The 20283-nt window shown below is 38.2% G+C and overlaps 1 protein-coding gene across 3 annotated transcripts in view; it reads left to right on the top strand.

Annotated features, from left to right (window-relative positions):
- Positions 1-259: 259 nt before the first annotated feature.
- The window catches only part of il6st (interleukin 6 cytokine family signal transduce), a 35255-nt gene continuing 15231 nt past the window's right edge, over positions 260-20283 (top strand). The window contains exons 1-9 of one of the 3 annotated variants that reach the window (XM_073913434.1): positions 260-351; positions 10013-10087; positions 10185-10505; positions 13121-13262; positions 13364-13527; positions 13648-13799; positions 13942-14098; positions 19006-19082; positions 19882-20098. In XM_073913434.1, the coding sequence (XP_073769535.1) occupies positions 10033-10087; positions 10185-10505; positions 13121-13262; positions 13364-13527; positions 13648-13799; positions 13942-14098; positions 19006-19082; positions 19882-20098 (1285 nt within the window). In that variant the 5' untranslated portion in view covers positions 260-351; positions 10013-10032. Of the gene's footprint in view, positions 352-2565; positions 2623-10012; positions 10088-10184; positions 10506-13120; positions 13263-13363; positions 13528-13647; positions 13800-13941; positions 14099-14372; positions 14471-19005; positions 19083-19881; positions 20099-20283 lie in introns of those variants that run through there. The other 2 variants (NM_001365484.1, NM_001113504.2) reach the window with 2 other exon arrangements.

Here is a 20283-nt window from a genome sequence, read left to right as displayed (position 1 = left end):
CGCCAAATTCGTCACAGGAGCTACGTTTTTTTTTGCAGTTTTTGTTTTCGCAAATCCAATCACTGTATGCTTTTTCCAACACAGGTTCATTCTGAAAACGTAGTCCAGCGGACGTTTCTGGAGGCCGCAAATTATGTAGCCGGAGGTACGTATGGCTGCATTTAATTTTTTTAAGCGAACGCTACATGGCAGTATGACACCATTCCTTTTGGTGCTTACCAGCTGACCGCTTACCACTGTGTGGAGGGCTTTCCTGTCGCAATCAGTTTGTCCAGTTAGCTCGTCGTGTACGTCGGTGGACTTGAGACGCAGAGCAGTTCGAGTCTGAGGAAGAGCGGTTCCAGAAATCAGGTAAGACAAAAACAGAATCCAACAAATAAAATAAACAAGTGAACAACAGGGTGGGAATGTGGTAAAATTCGAAAACGTAATAAAAATCAGACGAGGGCTTTTCCTTTTCTGGACGGCTTTTGTAAACCGTCAATTGGGTTTAAGGAAGTAAGTGGGTGGGTGGGTCAATCAGTAAAATTGGCTGGGTTTAGGGAAGGAGGAGAGTAGGTCTGCCGATTGGCCAGTCGCCCAGTCAATCATTCAGTCATTCAGTTGGTCGACAGCGGCCTCTGGTGGGTTTACGCGAGAACAGCGTAGGCGCGAGAGGCATTTGAGATGCGAAAAAGCACACACAGCGGCCTTTCGCGGATTTGTGAAAGCAAAAACATGCAAAAATACGTACCTCCCGGGATGTACTTCACGGTCTCCAGAAACGTCCACGGGACTACGTTTTCAGAATGAGCCTGGGTTCGCGTTTCAGGTCTCAAATTTCTCTCACGCCTGCTCTTCTCTCGTAAATCCACCAAAAGCCTCTGTCGGCTGACTTACTTAGGCCCAATCCCAATTTTACCCCTTAGCCCTTCCCTTTACCTAAATCTCAAATCTCTTTGAAGGTGTAGGGCTAAGGGAAGGGGTAGATAGGCCTTTGAACAAAGATTTTTCAGGACCACACTCGAAACCAAGGGGTAAGAACATTTCCCAGAATACACCAGCCAGAACGGCAGGATAGCTGCACCCGGAAGTCAGGAGATTCACAAATTAGTATATTTTGTCATTTTTTACAACGAACAAGCACATGTTTTAATTTATTCATAACCACGTTCATGTTTGACCGTCATACTTAATAAAAAATGCTAAAATAAAAACCGCAAAATTTCGCTATCTATAATCCATAATCATAATTCCTGTATGGCAGGCCCACAACATTCTGACACTTGATGACACTCGAATACCCTGTCAGATCGGCGTGACATTGAAACATTGCAGTGTTCCTGTACCTGTGGTTTACTCAGTAAACAGCGGTGAGTTTGGTGAACGGATGACCTTCACGGCCAATCACTGTCATTTCTGTTGAGCATGTGAACCCAAAGGCAAAACAACGGTGTTCAAGAACGTGCACAATAGTGCTCAAATGTTATCTGGAAATTGACGTTTTAAAAAATTCAGTATCGATTGTACCGAATTCCGATATCGTGACAATCCTGGTTCATTATGATGCGATTTACCTTCAATGTGTGATTTGATTGGACAGGAATCACAGGACTGATTTTTCTAATCCCCATAGACAAGAAATAATAAAAGTAGTGTCTGCAGGTTGAAGTATCGGAGTAAAAGTGCAGATACTGCACTAAAAATGTACTCAAGGGAAAGTAAAAATACACAATTTTAAAACTACTTAGTAAATTACAATTCCTGAGAAAAACTACTCAATTACAGTAGTTTGAGTATTTGTAATTTGTTAATTTACACCGCTGGTCTTGATTCAGTAATTTCACTTATATGGCTAATAAATAACAGATTATTTAATCGCTTTTAACATGAAATAACTAAACATAAACACAAGAGGCCAAGAAAAAGCTTCATTGTAGAAGAAAATTTCAGATGGCCCTCAGAGGTTTTTGCATCTTCAAATATTGTCATGAATAAAAACCTCTTCTCATAAATACCTCACAGTCCTCCATGAGTAAGGTGCTGAGGGCAATTTGGAAGTGTTACATTACTTTCACTTCGTCAAAATATCCTAAAGTAAACAGATTTTGGCAACAAACGTACCGTAATTCCAGTAAATTCCCTGTATCTTACAATTCTATAACAACAACGATAACATCAATAAATGTGTAAAGCTGAATTTATAGCAAGTGGTTACAAGAAGAACACTTCTCAAAATAGCATTCATTTGTCATTTTCATTTTGTTCTTTATGTAAATACACTCAAGCAGTTGGAGCTCACATTGGCTGAGAGCAGATCGCTTTACAGTGTTTTCGGGCAGTGGGCGTGGACTGACTGGAAATGGAACAGATCATGATTCACACGAAGACTGACAGTTCTGTCGACCAATCACACGAAGAGTTTCGTTACAGGGGGCGTGTTTCTTTTGCGCACGATAGGAGTGCGTAGATATATAGAAGACATGCACGACTACAGCTATCGCGAGCGCGCCTGTAGATCATTCCAGATGAATATATGCATCTGCTTAGAGGTGACCGGAAACAACTGACACAGGGCGAACAGACATAACTTCATCATTCGCGATGTCTTCAAATTTACAGTAATAATATGATTACACAAAGGTAAGAGCGTTAATTCTCGTATATATATTCCTGTTATGTCGTTTTGTATGTTACGTTTGCAGTATAAACGCTCGTTTTGTTGATTATAAGAATTACGTTGCCGTGATATGACGTCAATAAACTTGATAACGCTAGTCTGGTTAGTAAAATACGCTGTAATTTACTTTAACTTACTTATTTAACGCTCACGCAGTTATGCTAATTATTTTCTGCCGCTTGTAAATTACACACTCTTCAGTAAATGTAATGTAACACTAATACCGTTGTAATTAAAGCTATACACACTGTGTTGTTATGCTGCTATACTGTATAGGTTTAAAGAGGACAAACGATGTATGATAAAAGCGTCTGAACCTATGATCCGAACTAACGGTACTTGTAGTAAAGTAAAAGTAGAAGAGAAGAAATTACTGTTTAACTGTGGTATATATACACATAACATATTCACTGGCCACTTTATTAGGTACACCTTGCGACCATTGAGGTTGTTTTTTTATTCATACATTTCTTAGGACTTTCTTCTTAATAATATAATTCCAGAAAAGCATTCTTTGCTAATTCTAAATAGTGAAATATACAGTAGGCCTATAACAATAATCACACTTTTCAGTCACCTCCAAATTATATTTATACGTCATCACATATCAGATTTGTTTCAGTACTCTATAGTATAGCAGAGCAATTCCATGCAAATGTCAGCCTTTTAAAGAGTTTATTACTATTTGCATTATTATCCAGTATATAGTCATGTAATGAGTGGCATAGAATGATCTCAAAATGACAGTAATATTGCTTATCGCAACAATTTCTGACAATATATCGCACAACAAAATTCCTTATCGTGACAGGCTTAGTTAACTCATATTAGCAGCCAATGACTATCAAAATACAACATTGTTCACAGTCAATTAAATTACGCAAATATTGCTTTTAAGCCGTACTTGCATGTGATTTCAGACCGAATACTCAAAGTAGAGTTTCACGTCACTGTTCAAAAATGAACGAATGTGCGAATATAAAACCAACTTTACATCAATCTTGCTACCTAAAGAGGGAGTTAATCCAAAAATAACAATTTACTTACTATTTACTCACCCTCAACACAAAATATGTTTGAAAGCTGAAAACCTGTAACCAATGACTTTTAAAGTCAATGATTACAAATTTCTGACTCTTTTCAAAATAACTTGTTTAGTGTTCACCACAAAAAAGTAACTGATTTAAAGAAAACAGGTTTGAGAGGATTGAAAAGTGAGTAAATAATTATTATTACAGATTATTAAGTTTTGGGTGAACTATGCTTTTAAGTATAATGTTACTCACAAGGAAATTCTTCAAAATGCCTGAATTTCAATCTAGTGTTTTCAAAGATTGAAAAGTGCTTAGATTTTTCATAAAGCTCTCGAAAATGCTTGAAAAATTTATCTAAATAGGTAATAAGAATAAACCATCTAAATAGCACAACCTTTAATAAAAAAAATATTTTTTTTCTTTTCTTTTTCTTTCTTTATACTTTTTAAAATATTATGTATTTTTCATTAATCTGTGCAATTTGATTAAGCTGTGGAAAAACACAAAATGCATTACGGCTTAATGAGCGATCAATGCATAAAACTAAAATAAATGTAAGTTTAATTAAATTATAGTGAAAGAAGAGACATTGGAGATGTGGGTAAATGACATTTAAAATAATTCATGACAGTAATTGAATATTGGGCTTTGGGCAATCATGCTATCCAAGTTTTCCTTATACTATACTATACTATACTATACTATACTATACTATACTATACTATACTATACTATACTATACTATACTATAGAGTACTAAAACAAATAACATCTGATATGTGATGTGATGTGATGAAGTATACAGTTGAAGTCAGAATTATTAGCTACTCTGAATTATTAACAAAGAGAATATTTTTTCAACACATTTCTAAACATAATAGTTTGTTCTGTAGACTAACGATAGGATATATATCTTAAAGGGGCTAATAATTTTGTCCTTAATGTTTATTAAAAAATTAAAAACGGCTTTTATTCTAGCCGAAATCAAACAAATAAGACTTTGTCTAGAAGAACAAATATTATTAGGCATACTGTGAAAATTTCTTTGCTCTGTTAAACATCATTTAGGAAATATTAAAAAAAACAAAAAACTTCAACTGTATATGTGTATAAATCTATAATTGGAATGTGATTGAAAAGTGCTTAAATTTTTAAATTTGAAAAATATATAAGAACCCTGTAGTCCTCATTTCCATGTTCAAGCAGTTTTGACTCTTCTGTTGTCTAGTTTTGGTGAGCATGTGTGAATTGTCACCTTGTTTTGCTGTGGTTTTCTGACAGCAGTGGCACAGTGTTTTTTTTTCCGATGCTGTAGCTCGTCTGCTTCAAGGTTTGCTGTGTTTAGGCATAGGATGCTAAGGTTCTGACGATATGATAACCTTGGATAAAAATATTGCCGTTTCACGGTATTGTGATTACTGCTCTAAAATATATTCTTTTTAAATGCCTTGGTTAAAAACAAAAACTTTTCCCCCCTTGAACACAATTTTTTTTATTTTGAGAAACATTTAAAATATTTTGGAAAAGTAAGCATTTTAGGCTAAATAGATTTGACCTTCGCTGTCTTTATTTGCTTCAAAAACAGATTTTTTTTACAACATAAAATGGCATCTTTTCTGCTGGAGATATTGTTGTCCTAAAAAAAAACGTAAATAAAAAAATTGTACACATCTTAGGAACGGTATTGCAGAAAATTTTGACGGTTTTAAAACCTTGACTTTTCCAAACCGTGGTATACTTTGAAAACGGTTAACGTCCCATGCCAAGTTGTTGTGTTCAGAAATGTCTGTTTTTAGATGTCATTGTATAGTGAGTAGTTATTTGAGTTACTGTTCACCTTTTGTCAGCTTAAATCTGGTCTCCATTGACCTCTGGAAGTAAAGGGATAGTTCTCCCAAAAGTGAATATTTACACACTTTTTACTGGCTCTCATATAGTTCAAAACCTTAATGAGTTTCTTTATTATAAGAAACGAAATAAGATATATTAAAGAAAGCTGAAAATGACCATAGTAGGAAAAACAAATACTATGGAATTGAATGATTTTAGGTTTCCAGCTTTCTTCAAAATGTCTTTGTTAGTGTCAACAGAAGAAAGCGTCTCAAACTAGTTTGCAACAAATAAAGGGAGAGTAAATGATGACAGAATTAATTCATTAATTCATTTTCTTTTCGGCTTAGTCCCTTTATTAATCTTGGGTCACCACAGCGGAATGAACCGCCTCTCTTTGATTGGGCATAAGTAAATCACAGTCACTTTAAAAACTGTTTGAAATTCAGCTGATCATCTTGACCATGTTTATATCTGCCTAAATGCATTGAGCGGTTGTGATTGGCTAAATTATTTTCAATAACGAGCAATTGAACAGGTGTATCTAATGAAGTGGCCTGTCAGTTTATGCTGTAATAGACCATTTTGAGAGACGTAAACAATAACAATGGTGCTAATTAGGGATGCACTGATACCATTTTTTTGGATCTGATCCCGATGCCAAAATTATCGATCGATCGATACAGATCCGATTCCGATACTGTGCCATTATTTAATTATTATTATTATTTATTTATTTATTATTTTTTAAAAGCATAATACAGTTTTTATTGTTCTGGTGCTAAACTCAAAAAATATATCTTTTTAAGTAAAAATATCAGACCTGTAGGCCTACTATACGTGACAGCACAATCTAACTAAAAACATAATGCATGCTGTAAACTAGGGATGCAACAATACAGTTAGGCCACGGTTCAATACATACCTCTTTTTTTTTGACATGGTTTTTGGTTCGGTTTGGTTCTCATGGTTTGACATGTGTTTTTTAAATTTTTGTTATTCAATAGGCAATAGAAACAGCAAGAGGTTAAGAAAAAAAAAAAAAACGACTTATTGCAATACTTATTTTGTTTTACTTAAAAGCCTAGTAAATTACACTAGTTCATAGTAAATTGTGTAAAAAAAAAATTGTGTAAAAAAAACCCACTAAAATTTCACAGCTGCTGGTTGCCCATGTACAAACTGGGGAACACATAAAATCCTACACTTTGAAAAAAAAACATACATGTGAAGTTAATAAAGATAAATTGGCCATTTTAAATAAACATATTTGCACTGTTTGCACTGCATATTTGTATCCGCGGACAATTCCAAAAAGGGGTCTTAAAAAGTCTTAGAATGGTTTTAAAACACTTTTAGAATGCAGATGAATGCATTATTTCACTGATTACTTAGCAACTTTTTTTAAAATGTAGCTTTTTTGTTTTTGGTAGACTGCGTTGGTCATTATGGAAATCAACTGGCGTGTCTCTGGTCTTTAATTTGCATATCGCCTGCAGAATCAGTCACAAAATGTTCCACTTCTATCAGCAATTTTTCTGGCATTGAGGTCTCTAAAATTAGCAGTTGCTTAAGCGACAAGAAACAAAACCAACAAAAAAACGCATTTAGGTATTAATCACTGTTTATTTAAATAACTGCTTTGAATTTTTTTTTAACTATGTTTACTTTAAAAAATTGAGAATATATTGATCTATCACTTAAGGTTAGATAATAGTTGGATAATAATTCATGGTAGAAGTTTTCCTCCCCGAATATTAGAAGTTGGCAATAACCTAGCCATCCTCTTATCCCAATGGGATGAAAATATTGAATATTTAATTCACCCTAAAAGCCAAATGACTCGAGTTGGAATACATTTTTTGGAATACAAACATAGAAATTGTAGGTAAGTCTAAAAAATCTAAAAAAAACTTTTTCATCTAATAAAGTTATTGTGTCTGTTCAGAGTATTTAGATTAAACCATCTAAAGTAACACCTAATTTTGATGGTCCATTTAAGTATTAGTAGACTGCTTAATATCTGTTGATACTGTGCTCCTTCAACAGGCATTTACCTGACAATAAGAAACTTTGCATGTACATGTCAACTTACACCAACGTTAACCCAAACCCCAACCAAACAGTCTACTTATAATCTAATGAGAATTAGTTGGCATGTAGATGCAATATAGCTTAAATTCAACAGACGGACCATCAAAATAAAAAGAAACCCACCTAAATTATATAGACTTTTTTTCTAAACTAAACTGGCCATAGTGTATGAGTGTGTGAATGTAAGACTGTATGGATGTTTCCCAATACTGGGTTGGAGCTGGAAGGACACGCACTGCGTAAAACATATGTTGGAATAGTTCTAGTGTGTGACCCCCTTTAAATGTTTAGGTTTTTCTGTTTCTTTGGCTCAGTAATGATAATAGAAAGGTTGCCAATCAAAAGTTACAGTACAGGAGTTTGTTTTTACAGTTATTTACAACAGATTTGAACCGTAGACTGTAAAAGATATAGATGTAGTATCCATGACGTCACCCATAGGTTTCTGAAGAACCCAAAAGAAGCTACCCGTAGGTGTGGCCAACCGTTGCTATTTTGTTGACGCGTCATTGCAGCGACCGGGGGATACCAAACAAGGGCAAAGAGGCGGAGCATGAGCGGAGCTACAGAGGCATGCTGGCATTTTGCTTGGACTGGCTTTCCTATGGGAGAAACGCTCAATACTTCATTACTTGCCACTCGTTTGTGTTCTGACCACATGCGCTTAGCTTTACACTATATCAATAAAGTGTTTAGACTTTTAAAAACAATGTAATATATTAAGCCACTAACATTAAACATTTTCTTATGACGTTTTACTACAGAAGGAAACGCAAATTACATCCAAATACTTCAGATATAGTTTGTGTTAGTAAATGCAAGGCTATTGATATAATCCACGCATAACACTGTATGACAATAGCCCCTTTCACACATTTAGACCTTTCCGGAAAATTGCCGGCAATTTTTCGGAAAGGTTGTATGTGTGAACAGGTCCTTTTTGAAAATACCGGTAAATTCGTTCTGGCTATTTTCCGGAAAGAGAAGTTGTAACGTTACCGGCAATTTGCTGGAATGCTGCGCTGTGTGAATGCAGAAGGAAGATTGCCGTAATAAGCGCGTGCACGTCTAGAACGTGCTGGCGTGAGACGTCTGCTTTAGCCAATCACAACAGTCAGACGCATTTACGTCCGCGCGGTTTATGGGAATAAAAGCCTTTGAATATTTTTCCAGACACATTTAGCTGCTAGAAGTTAGTCAGATCACGTTTATATGTTCTTCTTAATGGCAACTGTGTAAATAATCATCGATGAGATGCTTATGATAAGCCGTTGTTTGTTTACCTTCAAGCTTTGCCTGTGCCTGCGAAACAGCCTGTGAGCGCCTGCACACGCACATATTATGAACATCTCGACATGCGAAAGTGATCCTGCGAAAGTTGTTCACAATATTGATCATCCACAGAGTTTGTAGTTTAGTCAAATGTTTACAAATACAAGCGCAGCCGTTTAAAGCTCATTCGTGGTGAATGATGTCAGAATTTACCGGTATTTTGGAATGGATGTGTGAATGCTCTTTTCCGGAAAATTTCCGTAACGTCCTCGCCTGTGTGAACAGCGCTTTTTTGAATATACCGGTAAAGTCGTTCCGGAAATTTTCCAGATATTTACCGGTATCACTGTGTGAAAGGGGCTAATGACTCAGATGTTTTATAGCCTACAGATATTCAATCTGTCCGATTCTGGAGTGCATTACATGTCTAAAGAAAAATGTAAATGATAAATGATCTAAAATAAAACCAATACATTTATAGAGATGGTAAACAAGTATATAATTTCACTCACCTGGGAAATGGAAGCCAGGTGAATGGTTTGTGAGCACATTTAAGTGCACACAGCATGCCATATCATCTGATAATTGTAATAAATAATTCCAAAAGGCAACTGACTATGTAAAGCCACATAAAACAAAACAAATATATGATGTATATGCCGAGTTCAGCGGCTAATCAGCCGGAATCAGCTGAGGTGAAGTGATGGTGACCAGCAAGACCTAGCTGTCACTCAAGTAGCCACACCCTTAATTATGCAGATGTTATACATCCTAATATAACGGAAACAGATGAGTAATAAAAAATTCACCCCCTCACAGTTGTCATGAAGGGTAATATTAGCTATATGAACCAAAATTGTTCTTTGTACCAGTCTATAAACACCCTTTTTTTCTGTTGTAAAGTTGGCAATTTTAACAGTGGGGTCAAATCTGTTCTATTATGGAGCCAGGACTAGCGGAATTGTAATGACCTTCAGTTTCAGTTACTTCAGTGTTTGCTTCACGAGAGAGAGCAGGAGGTTGCCGTTTGATTTGAATGCAGCTCATTCTATGAGCTCAACCAATCAGAATAGAGAACCTGAACTAATGATTTTATAACTGATCATTTCCTATTTTTTCTCAGACACCAGGCTTGATGTGACCATGGACACTTCACATCATTGGCTGTTGGTCTTGATGCTCTTGCATTATGCAAAAGGTAAGCCACGTCACCGCTCATTTACTCTGTTAACTCGCATTTAAGAGTTTCTTTATCATTTTTTTATGATATTCACTTCAGTGTTTTGTCCACACAGGTTCCAACAGTAGCTGTGTATTAAAAATTCTTCCAGACTCCAAGACTAAGATTCCTGTTGAGTTGGAAAGAAACTTCACAGCGACATGCCACCTCCAGGGTGGATCTGAATTTACCTCAAATGACATCAAATGGTCTTTTAGCAACAAAGAAACTACAGACATTTTATCAAAGACATTTTATCACAAAATAAATGAAACCTCCGTCAGTGTTACAGTTAACCTCAGCAAAAACATGGGTCATATGTTGATGTGTGAAGCCTCCAGAGAGTCCTTAACATACATGGGAAAATGTGCCTACGGAATCTACCTTGATGCAGGATGTGAGTGCCTTAATCACATTGTGTAGCTTTCTGCTTAAAGACTTTAATTTGCCAAACAATATTTTTATAAAAAAAAGCAAAGCAAAAAAAAAAAAGCAAGACTAAGGGCTCTATTTTAAGAAACTGTGCATAGTTTAAAGCTCATATGAGCAGTTTAACTTATCGTGTGTCCGGATGCCCTTTTGTTTTTTTAAGGATGGGAAAAAAAATGTCTGTGTATCCGGCTCATGTTTTAAAATGGGTATGCTTTGAGCATAATGTGCAGTAAATCAATTACCTTTAAGGGCGTACTCGCACTATGCTATCCAAACCCTTACCAGGCCCGTTTCCCGGATCGTTTGAGAAGTGTGAGTGCGCTGAATTGGGCTCAAGCACGGTTCACTTGGCCGCCCCTGGCCAAAAACTTGGGCTTTGGCGTGGTACGCTTGTAGTGTGAGGGCAAAACGCACCTAAGCCCGAAACTGAAAGCGAGACGTGACTTTTAAGGGACTGTTTGATATGGATTATTTAATCATTCTTACCGTTCAATGAACGCAAACTGTTGTAGTTTATTAAAGACGCAAAGCCCTCACTGCAAGACAGCTGCACCTTCAGCAACCTCCTAATTCCTGCAGCACGAGGGCTTTATGATTATTTATGAGCACCAAAGTGGCGGATCTGTTCAGTGAAGTATTTGACTGTGTGTCACCACATCCCAAACGATTTAATCTATTTAACTAAAAAAAAAAGAGAGCGCTTCTCTTCTGTTGAAGTGAACAGTGCATCATCGATGACGTAATCGTGCCCAGGCCTGAATGTAATGTGAGTGCGGGCCGTCGAGGGAAACGGGAGGGGGGACAAGCATGCTTTGGCCCGGTTCAAGGCAACTGTACATAGTGTGAGTACGGCCTAAGAGTCAGTTGTGTCGCACCATGGTGCATTCGCCATCGCTATTTACATGACAGATTTTTTTAAAGCAGACAAACTGAACATTTTACAAGCAAGAAAATGGTTATAGACCATCTACTGAATGAACCTCTTCCTTCCAACTGTGAATACGGGAAACGGTGGTCGATGCATTTTACTCAAGGCATCAGTTACATATCTATTTTTGTAATTTCATTAGTTATGCGCTAAGAATTGTTTCAAAACTCTTAATCTCCAGCTAGCGAATAAATGAACAATAACAATGACGTATGGTCAAAAAACTATTAAGTTATATTCAAACAAACTTCCATTTGTCCTATTTATTACACGTATACTTGTCACAAAACGTAAAAATTACTCACAAAACATTGTTCTGAGCTCTATTAATTTATTAAGTCTGTAATTAAATGCAAAGCTGACAGAAAGGAAAATGGCCGAATGGAGCATACACTAACCTACATATTAAGGGTGTCAGGATTTCGATTTTTAATCGAAATCGATCGAAATTTATGCTCAATTTCGATTATCGAATCAAAAAATAGAATCGTCGATGTGGCCACGCCCCCATGTCACGTCAGTTTGGCTTGCCAAGCGGGAAAAAAAACAGGCTTGTTGAAGTGCTTGTTAAACTGCAGAAGCAGGAGACCCGTCGACAGAACTTAAACCCTCTCCTCTTTCAATGAAGACGCCGGTGTTTAAGCATTTTGGATTTCCAGTGAGTTATGTTGACAACGTTCGTGTTGTCGACAAAAAAAACCTCAGTTTTGCAAGGTCTGCTATGTACGTATTACGTACGGTTCGTCCGATAGACAACACCGGCATCGCGATCCTCCACCCGCCCCCGTTGCAAATCCGCTCGCGATAAAGTACACACTCAGGCCCTGTTTACACTGTTTTTGTTTTTAAATGGCATTTTAGAACGACAACGATTTGACATACACAGTGGCGTGTAGCATTTCTGAGCAGCTCTCCTTCCTCTCTATCTCTAAAAATGCACATCACGTGACCACACAGACACAGACGCACATACAGCCATGCGCTCGAGACAGCAGGTCCAGGCAGTCAGAGGACTGCTTCAATCTTTCACTCATTTGTACTTAGTCATTTTAGCGCACACCTCAGATACTGTTGGCTGGTTCCTGCTGGTTGTGCGTCTTTTTTTTACCAACGCCATTATAACGACACAGATCACTGCCTATTCACGAGTCCCGCAGAAAAAGTGATTGACAGGTGGTAATTATGTGTGTATCTTGCCTTTATTCATTTACTGTATGATTTGTTTATGGGTAAAACAAAGACCATGCAGGTCAGGTAGTTTAGCCAGTAGGCTACAAATAATTAATTGGTCATTAATTAATTAATTATTCATAATCGAAAATCGAATCGAATCGTGACTTTAGAATCGAAAATGTAATCGAATCGAGGATTTGGAGGATCGTGACACCCTTACTACATATTATTCAGTCACAAGATGGTGCCAAACAGCGGTGTAGACAGACACGCTTGTATATGGATTTGTATTTATTTATCTTGAGGCAAAAAAATAAAATAAAAAAACTTTATCTTTCCTTCTTGCAGCATGTCTCAATTCTTCTTTAGTGGGAAATAATGACTGTATGATAGTGCTAGAAATGTCCTGATTATTTATGCATTGCTAGGGATTTGAACTTTGTTATGCTTATAATAATTTTTCTGTTTATTTCCTCTAGACCCTCCGATGAAACCAAAGAATCTGACATGCATTGCTTTGCAAAGGAAGAAGGATATTTCTCCTGACCTAAATTGTTATTGGGAACCAGGATTGAGAGACCCACTGCTTGCCACCAATTATACTCTTTATGCCCAAGTAGGGTATGTATTAGAGTAGTCTTGTTCTAGATTACAGCATAGTAGATTCAGTATCTTTAATAGCTTCAGAACTAAATGTTTATTGTCTTTTTTTCGTTCTTTAGACAAGATTTATATAACAGCACCTGTAAACAGAGTCTTGCAAGAAGTTGCACCGTCAACCTGAGCACTTATCCTGTTCATATGACTTTGAAAGTCTGGGTTGAAGTGAAAAATTCACTGGGGTCAGAACGGTCAGACGAACACGAGTACGATTCCTTGAGTCTTGGTAAGATTTTTAGTTTGGCATTAGAAAAGGATGCATTTCACTATCTAAATGAAAATATACAAGCATACTTTTTTATCATAACATTTCATAACATTAATTGGTTTTGTACTTGTATTGCAGTGAAACCAAATCCACCAAATGTCGAAGTTAAAGTTGAAGAGGACTTCCCTACATCTTTTGTGGTTAAATGGGAGTATGACATTGAAGACACAACTATGCGATTCTCCAGTGCCATTAGATACTGCCAAGTAGGGTCAAGTGATTGGAAAAAGGTATTAAAAAAGCCACATTCTTTTTCTTAGCAAACAAACCAGTCTAAGCTGTAATGTTTTCTGTCTTGAATGCGTTTATTTAGCCCTCACATTAAACATATAGTGCTATTCTGTTTTAATAATGAATTTGTTTATTTTTTAGGTGCCTGAGAACTACACCAATGTGCACATTACGTCGTATCGACTGCAGTCCCTAGAGCCTTACACTGAGTATGTGGTACAGATGCGATCCATCGGAGAGCACTACACCATCTGGAGTGAATGGAGCTCCAATGTTACAGTTCGCACTCCAGAAGCCAGTATGATCTTTAATGTTTTTGTTTTTAAAGTGAATTTTTCTAAATGATTGTATGAATTTTACATCTAATGAAAGGGTAGAATAATATTTCTGAACACTGAGGATTACTTCAGAACAAGACTGGGAAAACTGCAGATTGCAAAAAAAAATGATTGCGCTACCGCTTTAAAATAGTTAGGTATTATACTTTTACTCTTAGGGTAAACTTTCAGAGTTAGAGTTTCACTTCACTTTTAGACACACACTTACACACTCCCACAAGCACTTTCTTTCAGGGGAATTCCCACTGCCATTTTTGAAGTGCGTTGCACTTTGTGAAGTGGTCAATGCAAGTTTATATGAACAGACCCTTGACCTGTCAATTTTGACTAAGGTAGGGGAGTCTCTTCATTTGCACTTTGGCCAGTTAAGACACACCAGTGCACTACGACTGCAATATCAATACAGATTGCATTTTTTTTCCACCAAAGTTAAGCCAACTGCAAAGGTTCTGACTCTAGCAGTCACTTACAACATAATCAGTGATGCATATCCAAGTCAATGAGATGTTACAGAGCAAAGGGGATTTTAAAAAATGAAGTGGAACCCAGAGTGTGTTTTATCTCGTCTTTTTACAGGGCTGAGTCTTCCTTAGATTGTTAGCGTCAGTTACTCATTGATTTATTCATTAAGCCAACCCGTTTATTATTTTCTCTTTTCACTTTTGATGTTTTGAGAGAATCTGAGCATATACTGAATGTGTATTCATACCAGGAAAGTCTTAGTTCACTTGCTTTCCCGATTTGCTTTGGTGTGGTTCGCTTTTGCCTTTTTTTTTTGCAAGTGAGCCACAAATTGTAAACAAACCCACACTTGTGTGTAGATTCAGCCGTTTATTGGACAGAAACACTTGTGCTGGTGTCTTAAGTTCTTAATTTCAAGGGCCCTATCATACATCCGGCACAATGTGGCGCAAGGCGCGGCGCAATACTTGTTTGCTAGTTTGAGCTTGGCGCAAGAGTTGTTTTAAGGCGTTGCGCTACGCTGTTTAAATAGCAAATGCATTAGCGCTCATTTGTGCGCCCATAGGCGTTCTAGTCTAAAAAGGAAGGCGTTCTGAGGCGCACTGCTGGCGCGTCGCTATTTTGAGAAACTATAATAGATTTTTCATTAGACCAAAACTAACCCGGTCTAAACTCCGGCGCAGAGTTGCGCCTCGCTTACGCACTGCTTAATACGCACAAGAGAGCAATAGGCAAACATCTTTACATATGAAAAAATGTAAATATTAAGGATATATGTAGGATACAATAAGAATAGATATAGGATATAAATATAAAGGATTAAAATATTACAAAACATATTATTTTCTTGCCTGCATAAATATGAAAAATCACTGCTTTTATGTCTTCTTCATCTCGGGAGGCTTTTTCAGTTCATTTCTAACAATTTGCTTTTGTATAATGTTATTATTATTAGCAGTATTATTTAATATATCCATGTTTATATTTGTTTTATTAAAAACAAGCTTAGATTTGCCCACCTGTCAGGTTTTAGACTATATGGGGCACTGCATGTGTTTTAGGATATAACTCAGGTTTTTGAGCACACTTCGTTTATATTGTTCATTTATTCGTTTGCTGGAAATTAAAACTGAATTTAGAAATAGTTTTGAAACGAATATTTGCGCTTAACAATCACAATTAATTATTTATAGACTAATTGATGTCTAGATGCAGTAGATGCTCTGTTTAACAGTTTTTCTGTTAAAAAAAACTGTTAACTGTTAACTGTTTGCTAGTGAAATGCTCAGTTTTTCCACTTAGACTTACTTTACGTCCTGTAAATAGCGAACGCGCTCTTGGCGCGTCGCAGCTGGCTCTTAAAGGGAATGTGAGATGAGACTCTAATTGCTTTATTCTTAAAACACACCTATAACTCATTAAGAAAATAAACTCAACCCTTTTAGACCATGCGCCACGGCGCAAAGCAGATTTTCCTGTCCCAAATATTAGCAAAAATGCGTTCTGACATGGCCTGAAAGCGTTTGCGCCCTGCGTTTTGCGCTCTGCGCATGGACCGTCAAAATAGAGCCCCAAATGTAGATGCGTGTAAATAGAGAGAAATGTATTCAAGAAAGGTATATTATATACATTTCAGTTACAATGGTAGACAAGTTACATCAGACAAAAGCAGATCAGCCAAACACTGCATGTCTTTTTTCTTTTATTCATAAATAAAACTTTTATCACAGCTAGACCTGGGGCATAGACTTTTTTTTTTTTTTTTTTTTTTTTTTGGTGGTGGTGTTGGTTCACATTGGTGGATGACTTGCCACAGGTGCAGAACTCAAACGTGGGGCTTTCGGCAAATGTGTTGGATCAAGGGCAGATCATATTCACATCTTTAATGCACTGAACAACAGTTTCTTTGGTGCACACCAGAGTGCAACTGCTGTATTCACAGAAAAAGGCAGAAAAAACTTGAGTTTAATATTGTAATGTAGTCTGACCAGGTGTGAGTTCCAGGAACATCTGTCCGAGTGGTTTGGACTGTTTGAAAGCTCAATGCTGGTGTTGAGTTGCTCCCTATGAGTGCAGTTAACAAAAGGGACTGCATGGATCTCCTTCCTCCTTCGTTATCATCTTCCAGTCTCTTCTCATAACTCCTTCCAGTTGTCCTTTGTCTTTAATGCTGGTCTTGTCCCTTTTACTAATTTAGCTTTACCTCAGTGGGCTGATGGCCTCACTTTCCTAAGGGCCTCCAATCCCTTTACACCAACCGAGCCTATTGACCATTCAGTTCCACCTGGATTCCTTATACTCTTGGCTCAATTATAGCAATCATCCTTGCATTTCCAATGATCTCCCTCCTTCCTCCAGCTCCACCTAGGTTGGTCACCAGCCACCTGTCTCAGTCGTGGGCTACAGCTGTACCTAATCCACCCACTCCTTCAGCTCCTGCTTTACTCTCGTCTTCAGTCTCCACTCTCAGTGGCTCCACCTCAGTTCTCATCTTGGCTTCACATTGGTTTCTCATCTGTTTTGCCCTCCTGGTCCTCCAGTTTCGACTAGTCACACTCCCCTCTATTGGACTCCACTTGGTTCTGCACAAGTCCAAGATTCACCTTAAGCCTGATTTATACTTCTGCGTCAAGTGACCGGCGTAACCCACGGCGCAGGCAACGCGTGGCTGTGCATTTATACTTCTGTGCGCTGTCTCTGTCGGTCTGCATTAACACTTCCGAAACGCTAGTGGGCAGTGAGGTGTAAATGTTCCTCTATGTCGAGTTTCCTCTCTGCGTTTTTGCTTTTCCTGAACACTTCCGGGATGTACAAGTGGCTTAAACTCGCTCATTTTGAGGCAGGAACCGGCGGACGTGTAACAACTTTAACTATGAGGTAAACACAAAACAAAACTTTCCATCCGGAGCTCCTTCACGGGACTCCACACTTGTAAACAATCGCTCGCGCCATTTGCGCGGCTCTCGGTCCCGCCCAGACTCGTCAGCGCTACCAAGCCGACCAATCACAGAGCTTACGCTACGCGTCGTTGCGACGTGTAGTTACATTTTTTGAGAGGTGCACGTCAGTGACGGCGATGGCCACGGCGAAGGGCTATGCGTCATCGCCGTAGCATACGCCGACGTTTGACACAGAAGTATAAATCAGCCTTAAGGTGCCCAGTGTACAAGCATTTTTGCTTTAGTCCTCAAGCCTCAAGCTAATTGACACACCCTATCTTCAGTTTGGTAGTGTTTTATTTTGGGCACCTGCAGAGGAAGGATTGTAGATGTCAGGGTTCTTTATCGGATTTTTGACACAAGGTACAACAAAAATAACAAAAATAGTGTAAATTTGATATGATATGGTAACTTCAGGGCGTCCCTATGGCACAATGGGTAGCACGATCGCCTCACAGCAAGAAGATCACTGGTTAGAGCCTCGCCTGGGTTAGATGGCATTTCTGTGTGGAGTTTGCATGTTCTCTCTGTGTTGGCGTGGGTTACCTCCGATGCTTCGATTTCCCCCACAAGTCCAAAGACATAAGGGAAAGGGGAATTGGGTAAAATCAAATTTTCCGAAGTGTATGTGTGTGAATGAGAGTGTATGGATGTTTTCCAGTGATGGGTTGCAGCTGGAAGGGCATCCGCTGCGTAAAACATATGCTGGATAACTCAAGCTGGCGGTTCATTCCGCTGTGGCAACCCCAGATTAATAAAGGGACCAAGCCAAAAAGAAAATGAATGATTGAATGGTAGCTTCATTGTTTGCAAACTGAACCATACTCTGGCTCCAGTATCATAAACTGAATCAAACTGTGGCATTGGTGTATTATTACACCCCTATTAAGTTGAATCCAAATATACAGGTTTTCAGACTTTTTAGTTTAATATAAAGAGTGAGTTTGATTCTACTTCAACTTGTTTGACTAAATTTTGTGCAAAGACATGACTTTCACTAACCGTTTTCTTGTTGTCTGTCTACTGAAATACACAATATAAGATAGTGTCATAACTGCTTAATAACCTCTCAGCATTCATTCATTCATTTTCTTGTCGGCTTAGTCCCTTTTTTAATCCGGGGTCGCCACAGCGGAATGAACCACCAACTTATCCAGCAAGTTTTTACGCAGCGGATGCCCACACACACACTCATACACTACGGACAGTTTAGCCTACCCAAATCACCTGTACCGCATGTCTTTGGACTGTGGGGGAAAACGGAGCACCCGGAGGAAACCCACACGAAGGCAGGGAGAACATGCAAACTCCAAACAGAAACGCCAACTGAGCCGAGGTTCGAACCAGCGACCTTCTTGCTGTGAGGCGACAGCACTACCTACTGTGCCACTGCCTCACCCTTCTTAGCATTCACAAAAGATAAAGAGACTGCATTATTTATGCTCACCTACATCTTGTGTTTTCAGAGCCAGCAAGTCCACCAGACCTGTGGAGAATCATCCAGCACACGCCTGGGAAAAGAAACGTCACATTAATGTGGAAGGTAATTTTAATTGTTTTTCATTTGGGTGGTCACTTAGGGCACACTCACAGTACAGTTGCCTTGAACCGTGCCAAAGTACGATTTTCCCCCATCCCCTCTTCCCCTCGGCCTGCACTCACCTTGCATTTTTACCTACCAAATCTGAGCGCTTACATCGATGATGCGACTGTTCAGTTTAACAGGAAGAGAAGCGCTCCCCCTCAGCTCAGTGGAGATTGCTTTAGTCATATCGTTTTGTACTATTTTTAGTCGTTTGGGATGCAGTGACATGTGGTCAAACACTTTGCTCAACAGATCCACCAATTTTGACGCTCATAAATTATCATTAAAGTTTGGTGCTGCACGTATTAGAAGGTTTCCTGAAGATGCAGCTGACGTCAGTGAAGGGTTTGCGTCTTTAATAAACTACGACAGTTTGCATTCAGTAAAAGTTAAGAATGATTAATAAATAAATATGAAACAGTCTCCTAAAAGTCACGTTGCGTCTTCAGTTTCGGGCTCAGGCGCGATTTGCACTCAAACTACAAGCGTACAGTGCCAAAGCCCAAGTGAACCGTGCTCTGGCACACCTCTTCCAACCGAGTTAGGGACGGCCAACTAAACCACGACTGAGCCTGATTCACACTTGTCAAACGAATCGTGAAACGCACCTGGGCACGGTTCGGATAGTATGTGTGCGCCCTTAAATATCAGTAATACTATTTGTGCTGGCTAGAAATCTCTCAAGTGTAAAAAAACAAGTGATCAAGTTAAATATGAATTGTTTTTAAATGATTATTATTATTCTTTCCCATTACAGCCTCCTGTGAAAGCTAATGGAAAAATGTGTAACTATTCCCTGATCATCAGTCAAGATAACCAGGCTTTTGAAAGTCACGTTATAAAAGCTGATCAGCTCAACCAGAGGTATTCACTGGAAGTGCCACCAGAAGAAAATGCCAGTATTGAAATAACTGCATTCAATTCAGCCGGAGGGTCTCCCAAAACTATTTTGTTCATTCCAAGATCAAATGACGGTACGTTTACAGGATGTTTAGAATTTCAACGTTTTAAGTTCAGCATTTGTGACCACGAAAACAAGTCACAAGTGTCACTTTTTGTTTCAAATTGAGATTTATATATTACTTGATAGCTGAATTAATAAGCTATTCATTGATACTATATATAGTGGTGTGATCTACAGTATACAGTTGAAGTCAGA

This window comes from Danio rerio, chromosome 10 (genome assembly GCF_049306965.1).
Source record: "Danio rerio strain Tuebingen ecotype United States chromosome 10, GRCz12tu, whole genome shotgun sequence".
Taxonomy (NCBI): domain Eukaryota; kingdom Metazoa; phylum Chordata; class Actinopteri; order Cypriniformes; family Danionidae; genus Danio; species Danio rerio.
This window is presented reverse-complemented; position numbering and strand designations above follow the sequence as displayed.